This window comes from Oryctolagus cuniculus, chromosome 4 (genome assembly GCF_051225735.1).
Source record: "Oryctolagus cuniculus isolate XC-2025 breed Fujian yellow rabbit chromosome 4, ASM5122573v1, whole genome shotgun sequence".
NCBI lineage: Eukaryota > Metazoa > Chordata > Mammalia > Lagomorpha > Leporidae > Oryctolagus > Oryctolagus cuniculus.
Window position 1 is genome coordinate 108,584,419 of NC_142870.1, and position 22,571 is coordinate 108,606,989.

At 40.5% G+C, this 22,571-nt stretch overlaps 1 protein-coding gene across 6 annotated transcripts in view; it reads left to right on the plus strand.

The window, feature by feature from the left end:
* Positions 1-22,571, plus strand: part of PLD1 (phospholipase D1) — a 192,046-nt gene that overhangs the window by 146,380 nt on the left and 23,095 nt on the right. For all 6 annotated transcript variants that reach the window (XM_070072512.2, XM_070072514.2, XM_089330937.1 and 3 more), the window contains 2 exons: positions 1,687-1,736; positions 15,824-15,958. In XM_070072512.2, the coding sequence (XP_069928613.2) occupies positions 1,687-1,736; positions 15,824-15,958 (185 nt within the window). The remainder of the gene's footprint in view (positions 1-1,686; positions 1,737-15,823; positions 15,959-22,571) is intronic.

Consider the following 22,571-nt stretch of genomic DNA (forward strand, 5'->3'; position numbering starts at 1 on the left):
TCTGAGTCCTCGAAGCCTGGTTAATAACGACCTCTGTGACAAAATGAAGACTCCTGACTCCTAGAATATGAATTCTGTGTTCACCCACACATCTTTTGTTCAAATTTTAGGGAATGTGCAAGTGCTGTTCTTGCTATTTTTAAAGCAGAGTTTCCTAATTCACTCAAAAAGGCACACTTGGGCTCCTCTGAAGCCTCAGCTGTGGCAGTGGGGGACTGGGAAAGGGGCGACAGTTCCAGCTTGGTAGGGGGCAGGATAGAGAGGGGCGTAGAAGGTGAGAGGCAGGCACCTTTGACCTTTCCTCTGGGTCACTGGCCCAGGAAGGAAAGCAGAAGTGAGGGGGTGAGCAGAGGCCCCTGGGCAGGAGTCCGCTCCCAGTTACCAGCTCCGTGGCCCAGCTCAGAGCAAAGCCTTGATCCTGGATATTTTCTTTTTGGGCTCTCATGTTTTTCTGAACCACCTGCCTTTTCTCATTTGATTGGTTACTCAAACTGTTTCTGAGGAGGGAAAGGACAGACAAGACTGTACATAGAACCCTTACCGTGTAAGCAAGGCCCTGGGCAAACCAGGGTTGGGGTGTAGGTCAGGTGGTTGGTCTCTCCCAGAGGCAGCTCCACAGGGTTTGCTGTCCTCCCTACAGTATCTGAGGGCCCCATTTGCTGGGATGTTTTTGGGATCCTCTTGGTCCTTGCTGACTTTTCAAGCTTGTATCTGCCGGAGTTTGTACTGAAGACTTGTGTGTTCCCAGTAGGGTAGTTTTGCCTAGTTATGGTATGAGAGCTTTGGCTTATACACTTAGATTGAAGATGTATCCATTTCTAATGTTATCTGATTTATAGCGTGAGAAGCGAAGCTTCTCAAGTATTTAAGGCACTAACATATACTTAATTGGATCTTATCTGCTGCAATTACCATTCTTATATTATTATTGGAATATTGTCGACGATAATTATTTTCTGTGATGATTTTCTTGAGTGTAAACCAGCTGAATGAAATAACATGTTCAGCAACCAAAACTATAACCTTTCATTGTGCAAAAATATCTCTATGTGCTGGCAGCATTTTAATAATATCAGCATTCCCCAGGCATAACTGTATTTTTAATTACTTTCACAGAGCAAGCAGATGGAGCATAGAATTCTTTATTTCGTCAGTCTTTATAATTCATCAACTATTAACTATTATCACAGTCTTGAGAAACAAAATCAGAGTCAGTTATTTGAGGCCCTGTCTTTCATTTTTAAGGAATTTCACCTACTTTAAAGACAGCCCTGGGTAATAGTTTGGTTAATTCCTAAATTATTCTAAGTGTTTTGTCCTTTTCACCATAGGAAGCAATGTGATTTTGTAAGTATTTTTATCCATTGCATACTCTAAATTTTACCTTTGCTGTCACCAAATTTTTTAAGGTGGAAAGTTCATTCACAACCCATCTCTTTTTAATAGCTTCTCTTTCTGAAATATAGTATCAGTGTTTTCCAGTTTTAGTTTACTTTACCATTAAACAACTACCTGGGCCATCAGCAGTGTGATATTCATGTAGTATTTTTAGCTTTCAAAATGTTTGTAAATGTTCTTATATAAGCATCTGTTCTGTTTTTTCTTGGGTTAGGGGTATACCCACAGACATTGGAATTGAAAGTGGTCATTTTGAAGCCCCCTTAATTGTTTCTCTACATCTTTCAGAACCATGTGCAGAGGAGAAGATTCCATCCTTGGACAGTTAAAAGCTGAGCGTAAGAACAGTTTCTCTACCTCTGTGGTTGCTTTTGATGATGAGAGTGCGGTATCACTAATCATTAATATTTTCAGAGTGTGATTATAGACGTGCCTTCATTAAAGTCTCCTTATTCTCATTAAATCAACCAACCCAGTGTCCAAATGAAAACACTCAGACTTGGCGTGCATAAGTAATTAAAAATGAATGTCTTTATAATTTTATTTTATCTTAAATTTATACACGTTTTAATAATGGCAGATTCATAAAGCATTTCACAGAGACCCTTGATATGTATTCGTTAGTCCTCCACCAAGCAAATGCTATAAGGCCAGCGGGCCTTTATACAGCCTTCTATCAATGTAGACATTCTCATGTTTGAGGAAGAAAGCCTATCTTAGAAACATTTTACCACCATTAACATTTTACTGGCCTGTTAGAGTCTTGCAATAGAGGTGGAAGACTCAGAAGAAATCCCAATAATTCATTTCTGCAGTTCTTCAACATTTTCAAGGGTACTTGTTCAGGCATGTTCTTAATTTATTCTCTTACATAGTTCTTGGCTGCAATTTATCATAATTAGGCATTTTTTTCTGTATCTCCCTGAACTAGCTCCCAGTATATAGTAGGTTCTCAATAATATTTTGTAACGTCTGTGCAGTAGGTACAAAAGATTCCATAGAACTACGCTAGCTTCAGACCCAAGTTGTCTGGCTCCCAACTCAGCTGGGGGTAGAGATTATGAAAGCCTGGATGGCCACACTAAGCAAACTGAATTTTGTGCGGAAGACAAGGTGAGCTTGGTAGAAGCCTCTCAGCCTGGGAGCCAGCTCATCAACGTGGTGCTCTCACAAAGCTTCACTCCCTGTTGGTAATCGGAGCAGAAAGAGACCAGCAGCAGGCAGGAGATGGGGGATTGGTAACAGAAAAGAGGGGCAAGTGTGAGGAAGACGCATACAGGACTTGAGGGCTGGGAGAGCAGATGAGTGCGGGGAATGAGGTGTCGCGTTGTTCTGAGGGTGCGGACCCTCAGACCCTCATCATTGACCAAAGGCTTCTAACAACACAAAAGGTGCTTATTCCAGAAAAGCAGCCGAACCTTAGTAAGAACAGTGAGCTTTGTGGCTTTGTGGCATTTAACTCGCTGTGAACCCGTGCCTACCCACTCCTCGGGTCCGCAGTGCTCCTAAAAACCAACAGTTGGAGGGGGCAGAGCAGACTTGAAATCCTTGCCCCCGGCAGTTCTGAGTGCTATCATTATATGACCCATCTGCAGTGCCCTTTAAACTGCCGCTCAGAGGACTTGTGTTTATTTCACTGAACTCAGAACTTGCTCAGTGAAAGTGACATTTTACCTGGGTATTTATCAAAAAACCAGTAATGATGATTTGACATCATAGCTGCCTTGGGCAGCAGTAAGAATCAAGCAAACAAGAAGTTTGTTCAAATAGTTGAAGGGGGCTGGGGTGAGCTTTTGGCACAGCCAGTTACAGCCAGCTATTGGGATGCCCACATCCCATATAGGAGTGTCTGGTTCTTGTTCTGGTTACTTCACAATTCTCATTTAGCTTCCTGCCACCCATGTGGGAGACCATGATAGAGTTCAGCTTCCTGGCTTTGGGGATTGAAGCAGTGGGTAGAAGATTCCCTCTTTCTTCCACCCTCCTCTTCCCCCTCCCCCTCCCTCCCCCCTATCAAAAAATAATTTAAAAAAACTATTTCTGCAAAGAAGAACATAGACCCAGAATGGCTGTGTTAGTGACTTCCACTATCCACAAAAAAATGAACACAAATCCTTCACACACACACACACACACACACACACACCCAAAATAGAAGGAAGTAATACTTTCCCAAACTTATTCTATAAAGCAATATCACCCTAATACCAAACACTAAGTCATTTTAAGAAAAGAAATCTATAGACTAATGCTCCCTATAAATATAGACACAGAATCCCTTCATGAAATACTATTAAACTGAATTCAGTAGTATAAAAACGATTATACTTCATGACCAAATGGTACTTAGTCTAGAAATAGTTGTTATTATAACATCTGAAAATTAATATAATAAAAGACAAAGACCACACATGATACTTTCATTAGACACAGAAAAAGGATTTGATAAAACCCAAATCCTTTTCATGATTAAAATGAAAAATCTCAACCAACTAGGAATAGATGGAAACTTCTTCAATTGGGTGTTTGTAGATTAATACCCACAGCCAATATCATACCTAAAGGTAAAAAACTATAACTTTCCTCTGTGAGCAGTAACAAGATGAGGATATTCACCCTCATCAACATTGTACTAGAGATTTTAGCCAGAACAATTTGGCAAGAAAAATGATTTAAAAAGAGAGAGAGAGAGAAAGGGAGGAGTGAAACTATCTTTTAATACAAGACTAGATCTTGTATATAAAAAATCCCAAGCAATCCACACATGCATGCATACACACAGAGATAAATTTAATCTAACAATGTTGAGGATATAAGATCAATATATAAAATCCAATTCATCTCTATACATTAGTAATGAATAAGCTGAAAGTGGAATTAAGGAACCAGTTCCACTTACAGTGTCATCCCCAAAAGGAGATACTTAGGAACAAATTTAGCAAAAGTAGTTTAAGATTTGTACACTGCAAATTATAAAATATCATTGAAATAAATTATGGAAGATCTTTCTTAATTGAAAAATATACTGTATTAATGGTTTGGAAAACTTTTTGTTAAGATGGCAGTACTCCCTAAATTGATATATGGATTCGGCACAATCCTTATCAAAAGCCCAGCTGCCTTTTTGCAGAAATCAACAGTTTAATGCTAAACTTCATTTGGAATTAGCAAGCAGTTAGCATAGCCAAAACCATCTCAAACACAGCAAACTGGAGGCCTCATGGTCTTTATTGCTAAAATTGCTACAACCTGAAAATCATCAGTGTGAAACTAGCAAAAGTCTGATGTATAAATCAATGAAAGCATTGAGAATTCAGAAATGAACTCTTGTGATTATGGTCATTTGAATTTCAACAGGAGTACCAAGACACCTTAATGGGGAAAGACTAGTCTTTTCAACAAGAGATGCTAGGGGGCCGGCGCCATGGCTCACTTGGTTAATCCTCCGCCTGCTGATGCCATGGCTCACTTGGTTAATCCTCCGCCTGCGGTGCTGGCATCCCATATGGGCACCGGGTCCTTAGTCCCGGTTGCTCCTCTTCTAGTCCAGCTCTCTGCTGTGGCCCGGGAAGGCAGTGGAGGATGGCCCAAGTACTTGGGCCCTGCACCCGCATGGGAGACCAGGAGGAAGCACCTGGCTCCTGGCTTCTGATCGGCATAGTTCCGGCTGTAGTGGCCATTTGGGGAGTGAGCCAATGGAAGTAAGACCTTTCTCTCTGTCTCTCTCTCTCACTGTCTAACTCTGCCTGTCAAAAAAAAAAAAAAAGAAAGAAAAAAAAGAAAGTAGTGACTTAAGCTTTTAGTACATGTGTATAATTTTTAAATCTACATATATGCATATATATATTGGTGTTCTGTGTTCAGTAATTTTTCATTAATCTCAATATATAAAACTTTGGAAAACAACTGCAGATATGATATGTATATCATTTATAACAAATAGTTTCCAAATGTATCTAATTGGATCCAGGAGAGTTGCCAGGGCATTATCTGTCTGTATTTAACATGACCATGAATGAGTAAGTCTATGAAAGATGTACTGATAAAAAAAAAAAAAATCGGGAAAGCTATTCAGTGCTGGCCGTGGCTTGTAAAAACACAAAGATGAGGTTCTAGGAGAACAGAGAACAGAGAATGAAAACAAGTTATTATTTCATTGCTCAACCATGAAAATGTCCCGGACTTATTATAAAGCATGTCTTTTGTCTCAGCACCCTTTTCCTGCCTTTGCCTATTCAGGGGAAAAAAAAAGTTAGATATTAACACAATAAGGAATTTCAGAGTTAAGCCCGCTTGTGAAAAGATTTCCAAGTACCTGGGAACAAGTGAAAATAAAGCATCTCAGGGGGAGAAATGATCATATTCTGAACTTGGGAAAAAAGATTAATTACATAATGTGCCCTTCTGAACTACAAGGTTGTATTGTTGGTTTTGTTTCTGTAAATGTGCAGTGGGTTTTAAACGCATAGACCAGTTACTCTCTAATGGATAGGGAAATAGAGTTCTCACTGTTTCAATTATTTAGTATAACAAAACTGCTGCTATGAATACATTAAATTTACTGAAAAGAAACCCAGCAGCTATTAATGCATAATTATCTGATACTCCCGTCTTCAGAGACTTAATGTTCAAAGTATTCCTTTATCATTTTTGTAGTGTTTGTGAATTATTGCATTTTAGCAACCAATTTAGTATATACTTTAACATCTGGACCAGACATTGAGCCAGGCATAGAAATGTACATATACCAAGGGTTCAAGTTTTTAAGTAACAAAAGCCTCTAATAACTCCTGATATCCTTCCATGAGAATTATTTGTAATTATTGAATGTATTATACTAAAGCTCTGCTCTTTAGAGGTACACACACAGAGAGAGGTTTCTATGTTTTTTTATTTTGGTTTGGTTTGGTTTTTTTTTTTTTTTTTTTTTTTTTTGGAACAGGTAGAGTTACAGACAGTGAGAGAGAGAGAGACAGAGAGAAAGGTCTTCCTTCCGTTGGTTCACTCCCCAAATGGCCTCTACGGCCCACGCGCTGCGCTGATCCGAAGCCAGGAGCCAGGTGCTTCCTCCTGGTCTCCCATGTGGCTGCAGGGCCCAAGCACTTGGGCCATCCTCCGTTGCCTTTCTGGGCCACAGCAGAGAGCTGGACTGGAAGAGGAGCAACCGGGACTAGAACCCGGCGCCCCAACCGGGACTAGAACCCAGTGCTCATATGGGATGCCGGTGCCACAGGTGGAGGATTAACCTAGTGAGCCACAGCGCTGGCCCCTCCAGGTTCCTAAGATACACTTGTGACATATAGTTTGGAATCTGCCTGATCCTTGTCCACCACTGGCTTTGGATAACTCTGTACAACACTCTGGGCATTCCCATGTTTCTTGAAAAGGCACTTGTTTCGCCAGTGTATGATTGAGAACATGGGCAGGCATCAGCAGCTTCGTACCTGTTACATGTTGAGCCAGGGTTTTCCACAGAAGAAAGGGCTGGCCCAAATATTTTCATACTTCCTTCCACCCAGGACAGTGCTCATGTCGGGCAGGGTAGGGACGGGGGAGATCAGTTCACAGCAGAGAGTGGGGCCCCATTGCATTTGAAACCCTCTCATTTATTTTTTTTCTTTGGGATCCTGTTACTGGTGCTGTTAACTTTCTTCTCAAGGCCATTTTTCACAGAGGAATGAAAGTTTTAGGACTTGGTTAGCACTTTTGCATTGGCAGGGATGAGCGAGAGGTGGCCGTGGGTGGCGGCCCGAGGCTTTGAGGAATCGATGTTTCGCTGATACTCTCAAGGCCCGCTGCGGAGGGGCACGTAGCTGTGCTTTAGGAAATTAAAACTTTCGACGACGTGAAACCTTCATGTTGCCAATAGCTACTCAGTATCAATAATCTTAAAACTATATCTTAAATTTCAGATAATTTCAGACTTGGAGAAGTTTCCAGAACTGCCATATGCATGTGTTTTCTGGGAAAACAAGGACAGTCTCTTAAGCAGCTTTAGTTCACTTATCAAAAGAAGCGTAATTCACATTGATAATAGTACTGTTATCTGGTTGGTAGACCTCGCTGAGATCTCGCCAGTCGTCTTACTGATGTCTTGGATAGCAGAAGAGGAGGATGTTTTTCTGGTCTGGATTCACTTCTCAGTCCCATGTGATATTTAGTGCTTGTGTATCTCACTTCTCCTTTAATCTAACATAGTCCTTCCATGTTCGGGGGGGGGGGGGGAGGAGGTATGGAGCTTTCCTGACCTTGACTCTGTGGAAGAGAACAGGCCAGTTATTCTGTAGACTGTCCTTCAATCTGGGTACGTCTGTCAGGTCCTGTTTAGATCTAGGTTACAGCTTTTGCGCTGGGCTATCACAGAAGTGGTGTCATGTTCTTAGTGCAAGATACTGAGAGGAACATGACACTGATTTGTCCCTTTAGTGGTTGCATGGACTTGCATCATGCAGCGACAGTGGTGTCTGCCAGAGATCTCCCCTGTAAAGTGGCTCTTTTCCCTTTTGTAATGAATAGATATTTTATGGGAAAACACTCTGAATGTATGAATATTCTGCTTCTCGTCCAACATTCACCTACTGGTTTTGGTACATTAATGATTATTCCCTGGATCAGTTATTGCTCTGACGGTTGGCAAATGTTGACTTTCTGTTTCCATCATTTCTTCTATACTTATTACTTTCTTTTTTACAAGAGAAAGATTGATTTATTTATTTGAAAGGCAGAGTTACAGAGAGGGAGAGACAGAGAGATCTTCCATCTGCTGCTTCACTCCCCAAATGGCCACAACGACTGGCCAGGGCTGGCACAGGCCAAAGTCAAGCACCTGGAACTCCGTTCGGGTTTCCCACATGGGAGGCAGAGCCACAAGCACTTGGATTATCTTCCCGCTACATTCCCAGGCTCGTTAGCAGAGAGCTGGACCAGAAGTGGAGCAGCCAGGACTTGAACAGGCACTGCAGGTGGTGGCCTAACCCACTGAAACACCAGCTCCTATTAGCTTCTTTAAAATTAATTAGTTGAGTTCTGTTGTAATGAAAAATTTCCCTTCTTCCCCATTTATTTATTTATTATTTATTTATATGAGCGTGGACTTACTGATTCTTGTTTTATTCAGTGGATTGTGATCTTGATGCTTAGTCTGCTTGGGTTTGGCCAGTGAGGGCCTCCTTAAACTGGCTTCCTGTCCTTTTGACAATTCTCCTCAGTATTCTGTTTGCTTTGATGCCGCAAGGTGTTCCAGAGTCATACATGACAGCACCAGGCCTAGAATCATCCATTTCTCCAAGGAACCTCGGTTCTTTTAGTGAGACATGGTATTTACAGATGAAAATCTAGGTGCTAGACATGATCATTGCTACTGAAATGTTACTGCTTTAGGTCTTTTCTGTACACACACAAACCTATGCATCTGCCTCTGTCCATCTGTCCATCTAATCTACCTACCTTCTTACCCGTCTTCATACTGGTACCTCCAATTCCAATCTCATGTGACAGAATTCCTTCTAGCTATTTCTCTTCCTATTTTAAAAATCCTTTCTCCCACAGTAAAAAACCTGGCTATCATTATCCAGAGCATACTTATGTATTTTCTCAACTTAAAAATACACAAAAGATTGCTCTGGAATTGTTAGCCTATACTACAATGAAAACTAAATCTAACATACAAGAATGTGACTTTTGGCCGGTGCCGCGGCTCACTAGGCTAATCCTCCGCCTTGCGGTGCCGGCACACCGGGTTCTAGTCCCAGTCGGGGCGCCGGATTCTGTCCCGGTTGCCCCTCTTCCAGGCCAGCTCTGCTGTGGTCAGGGAGTGCAGTGGAGGATGGCCCAGGTGCTTGGGCCCTGCACCCCATGGGAGACCAGGAAAAGCACCTGGCTCCTGGCTCCTGCCATCGGATCAGCGCGGTGCGCCGGCCGCAGCACGCTGGCCGTGGCAGCCATTGGAGGGTGAACCAACAGCAAAGGAAGACCTTTCTCTCTGTCTCTCTCTCTCACTGTCCACTCTGCCTGTCGAAAAAAAAAAAAATGTGACTTTTGTTGTCTTTAGCCTAAGTAGATACACTGAAATGTCTATAACCAAAAATTATTTGAATTATGTTATTAATTTTTAGAAGCCTTTTATTTAATGAATATAAGCTTCATAAGTACATATAGTGTTTCTTCCCACCATACCCACTCTCCCACCCCTATTCCCTATCCTCTTCCCAGTCCCATTCTCCATTAAGATTCATTTTCAATTAACTTGATACACAAAATACCAACTCTGTACTAAGTAAAGATTTCAACTATTTATGCACACACACAATATAAAAAACAGAATAAGTTTTACAGTTAAATCTCATAGTACAACTAATTTAGGACAGAAGTCCTGCATGGGTAGTAAGTGCACAGTGACTCCTGCTGTTAGTTTAACAATTAACACTGTTATGTATGACGTCAGTGATCACCTGAGGCTCTTGCCATGAGCTGCCAAGACTATGGAAGCCTTTTGAGTCCACAGTCTCCATCAGTATTTAGGCAAGGTCATAGGCAAAGTGGAAGTTCTCTCCTCCCTTCAGAGAAAAATACATCCTTCTTTGATGGCCCCTTCTTTCCACCGGGGTCTCACTCAAGAAATCCTTCATGTAAGACATTGCTTTTGTCACAGTGTCTTGGTTTTCCATGCCTGAAAAGCTCTCATTGGCTTTCAGCCAGACCAGAGTGCCTTGATGGCTGATTCTGAGGTCTTGTTATTTAAAGCAGTTGTCATTCTATGAATCTGCTGTGTGGACTACTTTCCGTGTTGGAATATTCTCTCCTTTTTATTTCTGTTATTATTACAAGACACTTAATCTTATTTATATGACCCCTTTAACACTTAATTCTATATATATGATCACTTTGACACTTAATATGGTTACTTTAACACTTAAGATGACATTTTTACCACTCAGCTTAATGTGATTTGGGGTCCCATGCGAAGTTTGTAAACTGTACACTAACAAGTAAATCCATGGGCATGTATGCAGAACTATAGAGCTTTACAGTTACAAACTTCCTCCTCCTTCTCTTATTCCCACTCTTATTTTTCACCGAGATCTATTTTTCAGTTGACTTTATACACATATGATTAATTCTATGTTAGGTAAAGAGTTCAGCCAATGATATTAAGAAATAAAAAAAAAAAAAAAGAAAGAAAAGAATAGAACTGTTCCTGAACAGTCATGACAAGGGCTGTTCAAGTCATTGCTTTTCAAAGTGTCAGTTTCACTTTTTCAGGTTTCTTTTTAGGTACTCTGTTAGTTTTCACAGATCAGGGAGAACACATACTTATTTGTCCTTTTGGGACTGGCTTATTTCACTAAGTATGATGTTTTCTAGATGCATCCATTTTGTTGCAAATGACAAGATTTCAATTTTTTTTTACTGCTGTGTAGTCTTCCATGAAGTACATATCCCATAATTTCTTTATCTAGTCCTCAGTTAATGGGCATTTAGGTTGATTCCATGTTTTATCTATTGTGAATTGAGCTGCAGTAAACATGGGAGTGCAGGTAACTCTTGTATTTGCTGATTTCATTTCCCTTGGGTAAGTTCCCAAGAGTGGAATGGCTGGGTCATATGGTAGGACTATATTCAGATTTCTGAGTTGTCTCCAAACTGTCTTCCATAGTGGTTTTACCAGTTCACATTCCCACCAACGGTGGATTAGGGTACCTTTTTCTCCATATCCTCATCAGCATTTGTTGTTTGTTGATTTCTGTATGAAAACCATTCTAACTGGGAGAGACAGTTAGGTGAGTTAGACAGGGGTGAGGTGAAACCGCATTGTGGTTATGATTTGTATTTCCCTTATGGCTAGTGATCCTGAGCATTTTTCATGTCTACTGGCCATTTGGATTTCATCTTTTGAAAAATGTCTGTTTAAGTCCTTTGCCCATTTCTTAACTGGTTTTCTTTGTGTGTGGAATTCCTTGATCTCTTTGTATATTCTGGTTATTAATCCTTTATCTGTTGCATAATTTGCAAATAATTTCTCCCATTCTGTTGGTTGCCTCTTCGCTTTCCTAACTGTTTCTTTGCAGTATAAAATCTTCTCAATTTGATGTAATCCCATTTGTGAATTTTGGCTTTGATTGCTTGTGCCTCTGTGGTCTTTTCCAAGAAGTCTTTGCCTATGCCAATGTCTTGCAGGGTTTCCTCAATGCTAATAATTTGTTGGTATCAGATCGTAGATTTAGGTCATTAATCCATTTTGAATGAATTTTTGTGTAAAGTGTAAGGTAGGGGTCCTGCTTCATATTTCTCCATGTGGAAATCCAGCTTTCCCAACACCATTTGTTGAAGAGACTATCCTTGCTCCAGGGATTGGTTTTAGCTCTTTGGTCAAATATAAGTTGGTTATAGATTCTTTGGTTGATTTCTGGGGTTTCTAGACTGTTCCATTGGTCTGTCTTATCTGTTTTTGTACCAGTACCAGGCTGTTTTGATTATAACTGCCTTGTAGTATGTCTTGAAATCTGGTATTGTGATGCCTCCTGCTTTGTTTTTGTTGTATAATATTGTTTTAGCTATTTAAGTTCTCTTGTGTTTCCAGTGAATTTCAGCATCAATTTTTCTAGATTTGAAAAGAATATCTTTGGTATTTTGATTCATATTGCATTGAATCTGTAAATTGCTCTTGGAAGAATGGACATTTTGATGATATTGATTCTTCCAATACATGAACATGGACATTTTCCTCAGTTTTTTTGTATCTTTTTCTATTTCTTTCTTTAATGTTTTATAATTCTCATCATAGAGATCTTTGACTTCCTTGGTTAAGTTTATTCCAAGGTATTGATTTTTTGTACCTATTGTGAATGGGATTGATCTTACAAGTTCTTTATCAGCCATCACATTGTCGTGTATACAAAGGCTCTTTTTGTGTGTGTATTGTTTTTATATCCTGCCACTTTTCCAAACTCTTCTATGAGTTCCAGTAGTCTCTTGGTGGAGTCTTTTGGATCCCCTGTATATATAATCATGTCTTCTGCAAATAAGGATAGTTTGACTTCCTCTTTCCCAATTTGAATCCCATTGATTTCTTTTTCTTGTCTAATGGCTTTGGCTTGAACTTCCAGGATGATATTGAATAGCTGTAGTGAAATTGGGCACCCTTGTTTGGTTCCAGATCTCAGTGGAGATGCTTCCAACTTTTCCCCATTCAATATGATGCTGGTCATGGGTTTGTCATAAATTGCCTTGTTTGTGTTGAGGAATGTTCCTTCTAAACTCAATTTGCTTAGTTTTCATCATGAAAGGGTGTTGTATTTTATCAAATGCTTTCTCTGTATCTATTGAGATAATCATATGGATTTTATTCTTCAGTTTGTTGATGTGATATATCACATTGATTTGCAAATGTTGAACCATCTCTGCATACCAGGGATAAATCCCACTTGGTCCCTGAGAATGATCTTTCTGATGTGTTGTTGAATTTTATTGGACAGAATTTTGTTGATGGTTTTTGCTTCTATGTTCATCAGGGAAATTGGTCCGTAGTTCTCCTTCTCTGTTGCCACTTTTCTGGGTTAGGAATTAAGATGATGCTGGCTTCATAGAAAGAATTTGGGAGGATTCCCTTTCTTTCAGTTGTTTTGAATAACTTGAGAAGAATTGGAATTAGTTCTTCTTTAAATGTCTGGTAGAATTCAGTGGTGAAGCCATCTGGTCCTGGGCTTTTCTTTGTTGGGAAAGTCTTTATTACTGATTTAATCTCTATCTTGGTTGTGGGTCTGTTTAGGTTTTCTGTGTCTTCATGGCTCAATTTAGGTAGGTTGTATGTGTCCAGGAATCCATCCATTTCTGATAGATTTCCTAGTTTATTGACAAACAGCTCTTTGTAGTAATTTCTGATGATTCTTTTTATTTCCATCGTGTCTGTTGTTACATTCCATTTTTCATATCTAATTTTATTGATTTGGGTCTTCTCCTGTTTTTGGTTAGTTGGGCTAATGATGTTTCAATTTTGTTGATTTTTTCAAAAAACCAGCTCTTCGTTTTGCTGATCTAGTGTATTTTTTGTTTTGATGTTGTTGATTTCTCCTCTAATTTTAATTATTTCTTTTCTCTTACTAGTTTTGGGTTTGGTTTGCTGCTGTTATTCTAGATCCTTGAGGTGCATTGATAGTTCATTTATTTGGTGCCGTTCCAATTTCTTGATGTAGGCACCGATTGCTATAAACTTTCCTCTTAAGACTGCTTTTGCTGTATCCCATAAACTTTGATATGTTGTATTGTCATCTTCATTTGTTTCCAGAATTTTTTTTTATTTCTCTTTTGATTTCTTCTATGACCCACTATTCATTCAGGAGCATGTTGTCCAGTTTCCACGTGTTTGCATATATTCTAGAGATTTCAGAGTTTCTGATTTCAGCTTCATTGCACTGTGGTCCTAATACAATCTGATCACTCTCTGAGGACACACCTTCAGAACCATAAGTACCATACTTCACTCATTAACACAAGACTCGGGATCAGGCCTTTAACACATGGGTCTCTGGCAGACACCCAAACGGTAATAGATGCTAAATTGTGTGAAAAGCTTTTTAGCATTTACTGAGAAAATCACATGGTTTTTCCTCCCCAGATCAGTGCTGTCTTGTATTAATGGATACCTCATACTGAGCAGACTACCACCCCTGGAAGGCATCTCACTCGGTCATTGTGTATAATTTTGTTGACATGTATTCCTAATCAGAAGTCTATAAATACTAAAGCTCCTTGGCAATGTCATTAAAGACAGTATCCCCTAGGGCACTTATTGAATTGATTTCTGCTGAATCAGGATTCTGGGCAGGGTCACACAAATCCACTTTTAACAAATCCCATCGAGGTGGCCCTTATGCACACTGAGAACCACTGTTCTGTGTTATGTGACGTGATTTTTAAATGAGAAATATTGCAAAAATACTTTAGCAAAGACCTTGCTCTTTACAAAGCTGCTTTGTATCTTAAAATTTTTGATCTTAGGTCTTAAGCAAGCTGCAGGAACGGGGGTGATAGAGAGGAACCAAAAGTAACATATTAGCTGCCACCTGAATGTCCATTCACTCATTCATTTAACAGTGTGCAGAGTTGAGGCTAACAAATTATATAAAACCCAGTTCTTTTACAGCAGTAGGAAAAAAGAAGGATTGAATAAATGTTTGTAACCTAGTAGGCCTTATATTAAAAATATTTTCCAGAAATTTTATTGGCATGAGAGGCTTTAAAAAAGGAAATGATTTTTTTTTGTTTAGATATAATATTAACAGGTGGGGAAAGAAATCTATTTGCAAAAATCTGATTTACAGAAAACTCTTTAGGAATGCTTTTCTGATGCAAGATGCACTAGTACACTAACACATCAACTCTTGTCTAACACAACTACGTAAGATCATTCCATCACGTCAGGGACACAGAGGGACTGTATACTACCTATGAAAGAATTTATTTCCAAGACACTTAAGCTTAATAGAAACACTACAACATTGGAAGTAAAATAGAAAACATCAGTAATAAATGGAAGCTTCAGTAAATGGAACATGAACTGCCTGAAGTTCTAGTAGTATGCTTCAGATTCTCTATAAGAAAAAACATTATTTATACTCTTTTGCTGTTAGAATTTGTGATGGTTTGATCCCACTCCATTTATTCTTAGTATCAGACTTTGCTTATCCAGGACAACTGCTGTGTGGGAGAGAGATCATAAAATCTTGTGACTGATACTGGCACCAGGATCCTGATTGTGGGTTATCCTGCTAATCACATGAATGGTCCTCTCATAAGGAGACGAGAGGGCAGCATGTTAAAATGCAAACCTGGTACCACCGACTCTGAAGGTAACTCCACTAAGTCAGATGTAAGGATTCTTTCATTTCCTGATTTTAATGACCCAAAAAGGAGGAGAATTTTTAAGTTGCCAGCATTTTCATTTACCCAGAATCTGTAAAATGTGACCGCTGCTTAGTGGTGACTGTCCTGCACACTGCGTATTCACCAGGTGGTTCTGGCACACATCTTGCATCGGATTTAAACTGTAGCAGGTGTCCGCCAACATAGAAGCAATGTCACTTTGAAGTCGTGAGTTAACTACTGTGGCTCAGCTTTAACCATCACTGTTCAGTAATTTTTCATCAAATCACTAACATAAAATATTTATATTTGAAAGTTCTTTGGGGTTACCTCAGTAAAGAAAGATAGCAAGCATGTGAAGATTATTTTTAAATGTATAACTATCCAGATTAATAGTATTATCATCAGAGGCCAAAAACGGATCCTGGGTGAATCCTGAAATGGACAAAATACATATATTCTCAGCATCCTGGTTCAGTATATTCTGAGCAGAGATAAAATGTGGTGTGCCTTTACGGAGCTTAGTCACACTGATTTTGATCATTTCTTTTTATTGTGTTTACAGTGGGTAATCAGTGGATAAACTACATATCATTCTGTGGCCTTAGAACGCATGCAGAGCTAGAAGGAAACCTGGTCACTGAGCTGATCTATGTCCACAGCAAGTTGCTAATTGCTGATGATAACACTGTTATTATTGGTAAGTAGTGGTCTTTAATTGTGTTCCCTGCACTGACTGAGCTTGTGCCTAAGTCTTTCTTCCTATTCCATCCAAGCTTCCTTTGCAGTTGAGAGACACATGAATAAATATCTAGACATAGTAACATATCTAACACATTTCCAAGTCAATCATTTCTTTTAAGTCCTTTTTAACCTTATTTTTAATCTATGAAGAATTGGAAATCAAAAGCAGTTTAATGGACTTTGTGCAAATTACAGTTTAACCCAGAAGTCTAATGGTCTCTGATCTGATTTGTTTGATTGATTGATTGATGAGACAGAGAGAGAGAGCGAGCTCCCATCTACCAGTTCACTCCCCAGATGCGCACAGTGCCTGGAGGAAGGCCAGGACGAAGCCAGGATCCAGGAATTCAATCCAAGCCTCCCACATGGGTGGCAGGAACCCAGGCACTTGTACCATCTCCTGCTGCCTCAAAGGGTGCACATAAGCAGAAACCTGGCGTGGGGGCAGAGCCTGGGCTCAAACCCAGGCACTGTGATACGGGAAGCAGGCAACCCAACCACCATCCAAACACTCACCCCTTATTCTTTATTCCTTTGATTTTTATATTGGATCCAAGTGCCTTAGTTTGAGGAATTGGTGGGGGAGAAATGAAGAGGAAGAATGTACCATAGGTGAGCACCCCATGGTGATTTGTTTGTGTTTACACCACATCCACTTAACCGTTACCCCAGATCCAAAGTTATGGAAAAATCAGAATCAGAAAGTTATTAAAATATTGCAGCCTGTATGGTGTAGTTGTTTTTTCCTAACATCTGTGTGCTGGGTGTCACTAATCAGTGTGCAGAGCAGGCCAGCCTTCTTGAATTGCTTGGGTAAGGAGGGAATTGTGTGTTAATGACATGGTCTAGACCAACACTGAAGTCTGCATTCTCTTCCTAACAAGAAGACACCGTAGATTTCTCCTGAGGCCTATCCCCACCGGTGGGTCAGCAGGAAGTTCAAGCTGTACATCCTATCCAGATAAGATCGAGTTAACAAGAGGGTTGAATGTTAAGCTTTCTTCCTCCATTTTCCCATCCCAGAATTGCTTGCTTTGTAATATTGTGTTACATGAACACTGGCAAGTGAGAAGCAAGGTCTTGATGACCAGTCAGGTAAATGAGCTGACCAGGGTTGGGGCATGTTACTGAGAGATAGGTCGTGAACCAGTCAGGAATTCTGCTCATCTGTTTTAAATAAAATGTAGTTTCTCAGCCATAATAAGATTCTTCACTATTCTTTAAGAACCTATGTGTTGTGCAATGTTTTGAAATTTTTTGGCAGCAAATATGCTTTTTCCATCTCTGTCTTCTACTGAGAAGATACAGAAAAATCCTCTAGCTAGCAGTAATGAGGCTGTCTTGTTATTGTAATGGAATATGGTTTGAAAAGAAAGGAAAAGTAGTTCTGAAAGCACAAAATGTATGTGGAGAGAGAGAGAGATTAGATACAGAGGTGGATGGATCGATGGGTAGATAAATTAGATATTCTTTTAAACTTATACAGGACATTTAAGAACAATGTCTTTTTTTACCTTTTATTTTATAGAAATCAAAGCTCTTTAGAGGTTTGTTTACTTCCCCACATTCCCCCAATGCACGAGATTTCTCTTATTTTTCTTAAACTACTCTGACTTTGTTCTTTGTTCTTCAAAAGCCAACCTCACAATATTTTTATATTCCATCTGAAAAATGACAGTGCAAAAGAGAAAAAGTATTGATGTTTGCTGGAATGGAAAAACAAGCACAGCCAAGTAAAATTCAGTCGGTCTTTTCAGCAAGAGTTGAGAACTCTTGTAATGAAGTTTAACAAATGTACGCCTTTCCCTTTGAAAGACCGCTCTCACCTTCAGCCTGCTCTACTCTATATAAAGTACAAAAGCAAGGTGGAATTCAGGAACAGAGCTAACAGTTAAATATATTGCTTGAGTTTTTAAATTGGTTTGTTTTCTAGAAAGGTTTCCAAACCCTGCAAAGCTACGGTTTGTTTAGACCAGCTAGCAATAATTGTTCTATTGTGAACAGAGCTCTTGCCCACTCTCTTGAACTTCAAGTCAGGGCCATGGGGGTATGAAGAGGTCTTGCTTGGTAGTTCTTAGAGGCTGGCTGTCTTTTTTCCCTTCCCCAAGCATGACTTAAAGAACAGATTCCTCCCAAGGAAAAATCAGGAGCTTCCTATGTTCTCTCTATCTCGGCGGAAACTCGAAGAGTAAGCAGATGGTTGCATGTTTTAACGCATCAGCCCTGTTTAAGCTCATAACAGAGAAAAATGTTTCAGTTCCCAGGAGTTTGAGAGGATAAGAAATGTTTACAGTTGTTAAGCAAGCCTTTAAAGCTGAAAGGAATCTAAAGTAACTTGCGGGCTGGCGCCGCAGCTCAATAGGCTAGTCCTCCACCTAGCGGCGCCGGCACACCAGGTTCTACTCTGGGTCAGGGCACCGGATTCTGTCCTGGTTGCCCTTCTTCCAGGCCAGCTCTCTGCTGTGGCCAGGGAGTGCAGTGGAGGATGGCCCAAGTGCTTGGGCCCTGCACCCCATGGGAGACCAGGATAAGTACCTGGCTCCTGCCATTGGATCAGCGCGGTACGCCGGCCACAGCGCGCTGGCCGCAGCGGCCATTGGAGGGTGAATCAACAGCAAAGGAAGACCTTTCTCTCTGTCTCTCTCACTGTCCACTCCGCCTGTCAAAAAATAATAATAAAGTAACTTGTGGTTACTTTTTCTAACATGGCAACCTTATGCTAGAAGAGTTGACTCACTGGCATAAGAAAAATGACTAATTGTTTATTCTCATTTTTTTCCCCATGAGGAAGACTTGTTTTCTCACATTGAAGATCTCTTTTGTATATAGTTTTAATCACTTGTTGCCCTGCTGGTCATCAAATCTGTGACGGAGTCCAGTTTTATAACCCATGGTAATTTTAACATTTAACCAAACTGACATTTGTTTTCATAAACAAAACATGGCTATCTTTTAAGTAGAATATTGGCTATGTGAAATCATTGTTTGTAATGTTCACTAATCCAGTGCAGGACACAGTGTGGAGAAGTAAAACTCGGGTGAAACAGTGCCACTGCCCTCAGAGAGTTTTTGGGCTAGAGGAGCGGCAGTGTTTCCTGCCCCTACACCAGAAGCAATGGGGTGGGTGGCTGAACTGGCAAGAGGGTCCACAGGCAATCACTGAGTGTGGGTGGGTAGGGAAACTCTCCGGAAGTCATAACACCCGTGTTGCAAGGGGAGCTGCCCCAGTAAAGAGGGGTTCTTTTTATTCTAAGAATTTCTAGTCCTAGGGGGTCTCAGCCCTGACTGCTGTAGATTTACCTGGAGAGCTTTAAAGCTAAATACACGCATACATTATGGATGGATGGATGGATGGATGGTGGATTGATGGAAGGAAAGATAGGTAGATAAGTAGATAGATAATATATATTAAATTGGTAAATAATAGATAAGTAGATAGGTAATTATATATATATATATATTAGCTAAATAGGTAGTATGGAGAGAGAGAATGAATATATGAATATTTAGGGGGGAAACTTTATCCATGTCTGCAGTGTACCTTAAAATGGATAAGAAAAAGAGGGATGACTGATGGATACTGGAATGGAACAGTATACCAACACCTAGTTCCTTCCTCCAGAAATTCTGACCTGATTGGTCCGGTGTATTTGGTTTGGGACTCAGCATCAGGGGATTTTGTCTGTTTTTCGCATCCGTATTTTAAAAGGTTTCTAGGCAATGCTAATGTGTAGTAAGGGCTGGGAACTTAGAATCTGAAGGCACAGGGTGCACAAGTGGTGGAAACTATAGAACAGCCCAATTGGGTTCAAGAGCAGAACTGATTTTCCTTGAAAGGAAATAAACTAAAAGACGGTAAACTTGGTCTGTTGTTTTTCTTTTCTTTTCTCTTTTTAAAGGTTTATTTAATTTATTTGAAAGGCAAAGTTACAGAAAGAGATGAAGAGAAAGATATCTTCTGTCTGCTGGTTCATTTCCCACATGGCTCTAATGGTCAGGGCTGGGCCAAGCCAAAGACAGGAGCCTGGAACTCCATCCTGGTCTCCCATGTGGGTGACAGGGGCCCAAGCTCTTGGGACATCCACTGCTGTTTTCCCAGGTGAATTAGCAGGGAGCTGGACTGGAAGTGGAGCATTCGGGACACGAGCCAGTGCCCATATGGAATGCTGGTGTTGCAAACAACACTTTAACCCACTGTACCACGACGTCAGCCCGGGAGTATTAGTTTTCTGTAATTGCTGTGACAAATGATGTTAATGATGCAAACCAACACAAAGGTATTATCTGACACTTCTGCAGGTTGTCATTCGTACACGGGTCTCACTGGACTAGAGTCAGGGTGCCCGCAGGCAGGCCAGCTGCACTCCTGTCTGGAGGCTCCAGGGGGAGAATCCAGTCCCTTGCCTTTCCAGCTTCTGGAAGCTGCCCATGTCCCTCGGCTCATGCCTGTTCCCCGTCTTTGAGAGGCAGCAACCCTACATCGCTGAAAACGCTTCAAGTCTCAGTGTGCTCTAGAGTCATATCCACCTCTGACCGCCTTCATTTGTAAGTGCCCTTGCCATTGTTTTGGATAATAATCACCCTGCTGTAAGGTTAGTTGATTTCCAACTTTAAGTCCATTTGCAGCCTCAGTTCCCCTGTGTCATGCAACAGGGCAAATGCACAAGTTTCAGGAATTAGGATGTGAACGTCCTTGGGGCTTATTACTCTGCCTTCCACAGAAGAATTCACAATCTCTTAAATAAGACATATCCAAAAAAAAAAAAAAAAAAAAAAAAAAAAAACCACAAACAATAAAGGAAAACATACATAAGCCCAACTGCATTAAAACTCAGAACTTTATCCACTAAAAGATACTGTCAAGAATAAAAAGACAAGCCACAAGCTGAAAGATGTTTACAACACATTTAGTTTTCAAAATATGCAAAGAACAGATTTAAATAAAAAAGCCAAACATCCAAAGAAAAATGGCCAAGGCCAAGCTAAAGGAACTTCATCAAAGAGAACATACTCAAAGCCCATGAACTTGGGAAAAGTGTTCATTCTCATTCATATAATAATGACAAAAGTAACCACGTTTAAATACCAGAAAGGTGAAAATTTAAAAGCTTAACTATCTTAGTATTGGCAAGGCCGTCCAGCAACAGTGACCCCCAGTTACTGCTGCTAGGAACATAAATTGGAAAACCCTTTAGAAAATATTCTGGCACTGGGACCTGCATTGTGGCACAGTGGGTTAAGATGATACCTATGACACCAGCATCCCATGTGGGTGCCAGTTTGAGTCCCGGCTGCTCCACTTATGATCCAGCTCCCTGCTGATAACCACGGGAAAGCAGCAGAAGATGGCCCAAATCCTTAGACCCCTGCACCCAGCTAGGAGACCCAGATAGAGTTCCAGGCTCCTGGCTTCTGCCTGGCCCAGTCCTGGCCATAGTGGCCATTTGGGGGAGTGAACAAGTGAATGGAAGATTCTCTCCCCCCCCCTTCCCTCCCTCTCTCTCTCTTCTCTCTGTGTAAATTGCCTTTCAAATAAATCATAAAAAAAGAAAAAAATATTCTGATAGAACCTAGTAATGTTAGCCACCCTACAGCTCATCATCCACTACTGCCCACACATGTGTGGGCTGAAGAACAAATACAAGTGCTCCTGGGGTGGGTGTCAGGAGTAGCAGTTAAGATGCCCCACATCCCATATGAGCGTGTCAGAGTTCAAATTCCAGCTTCACTGCCAATTCTAGCCTCCTGCCAGTGTACACCCTGGGATGCAGCAGGTCATGGCTGTAGTACCTGGGGCCCTCTCACCCACATGGGAAACCCAGATTGAGTTCATGGCTTCCGTCTGGCCCAGCCGTTGTGGGCACTGGGGGAGTGAACTAGCAGTTCAAAGAGCTCCATCTCTTTCTCACTATCTGCTCCTCTCTCTGCCTATAATTTAAAAAATTATAAATAATTTAAACTTAATTTAAATTATAAATAATTTTAATAATTTGAAAAATACAAGAGCTCTTCACAAAGTTTGTGTAAAGTATGTATTATGAAAAAACTATACATGAATTTCAGAATTTTTTTGCACCAAAATGATCTTTCCTTTTTCCTGAACTTTTTGAAATGCCCTCATATAAACAACTCTGTAGAGGAGAATTGCTCATCACAGCAAAATTCTGGAAGCAATGCAGACATCCATCAACAGAATGAATAAATAAATCCCTGGTGTGTTCATTCAAGGAAAATAAATGCATTACTGTGCATAGATAAATCCCAGAATCATGATACTGGAGAAAAGAAAGAAATCTCAAAAGATTATCTGCTATGTGGTTTCTTTTGTATAAATTAAAAAGTCTAAAGCATTCTTTGTTCAGGAAAACAGTGTCGGGCGTGTACATGAAGTCCAACATCGGGCCTCCCTCTGAGGAAGGAGGGCTGTACCTGGGAAGGTCCAGGGGGCTCCCCGGCTCTGGGGGTCATGTTTTCAGCCTGGGGAGAAATCCAGTGACTTTGAGAGTCAGTGCTCTGGGTAATTCCAGATCGCCCTGGAAGTCCCAGAACCGTACCCTCTGTGTTCCTCC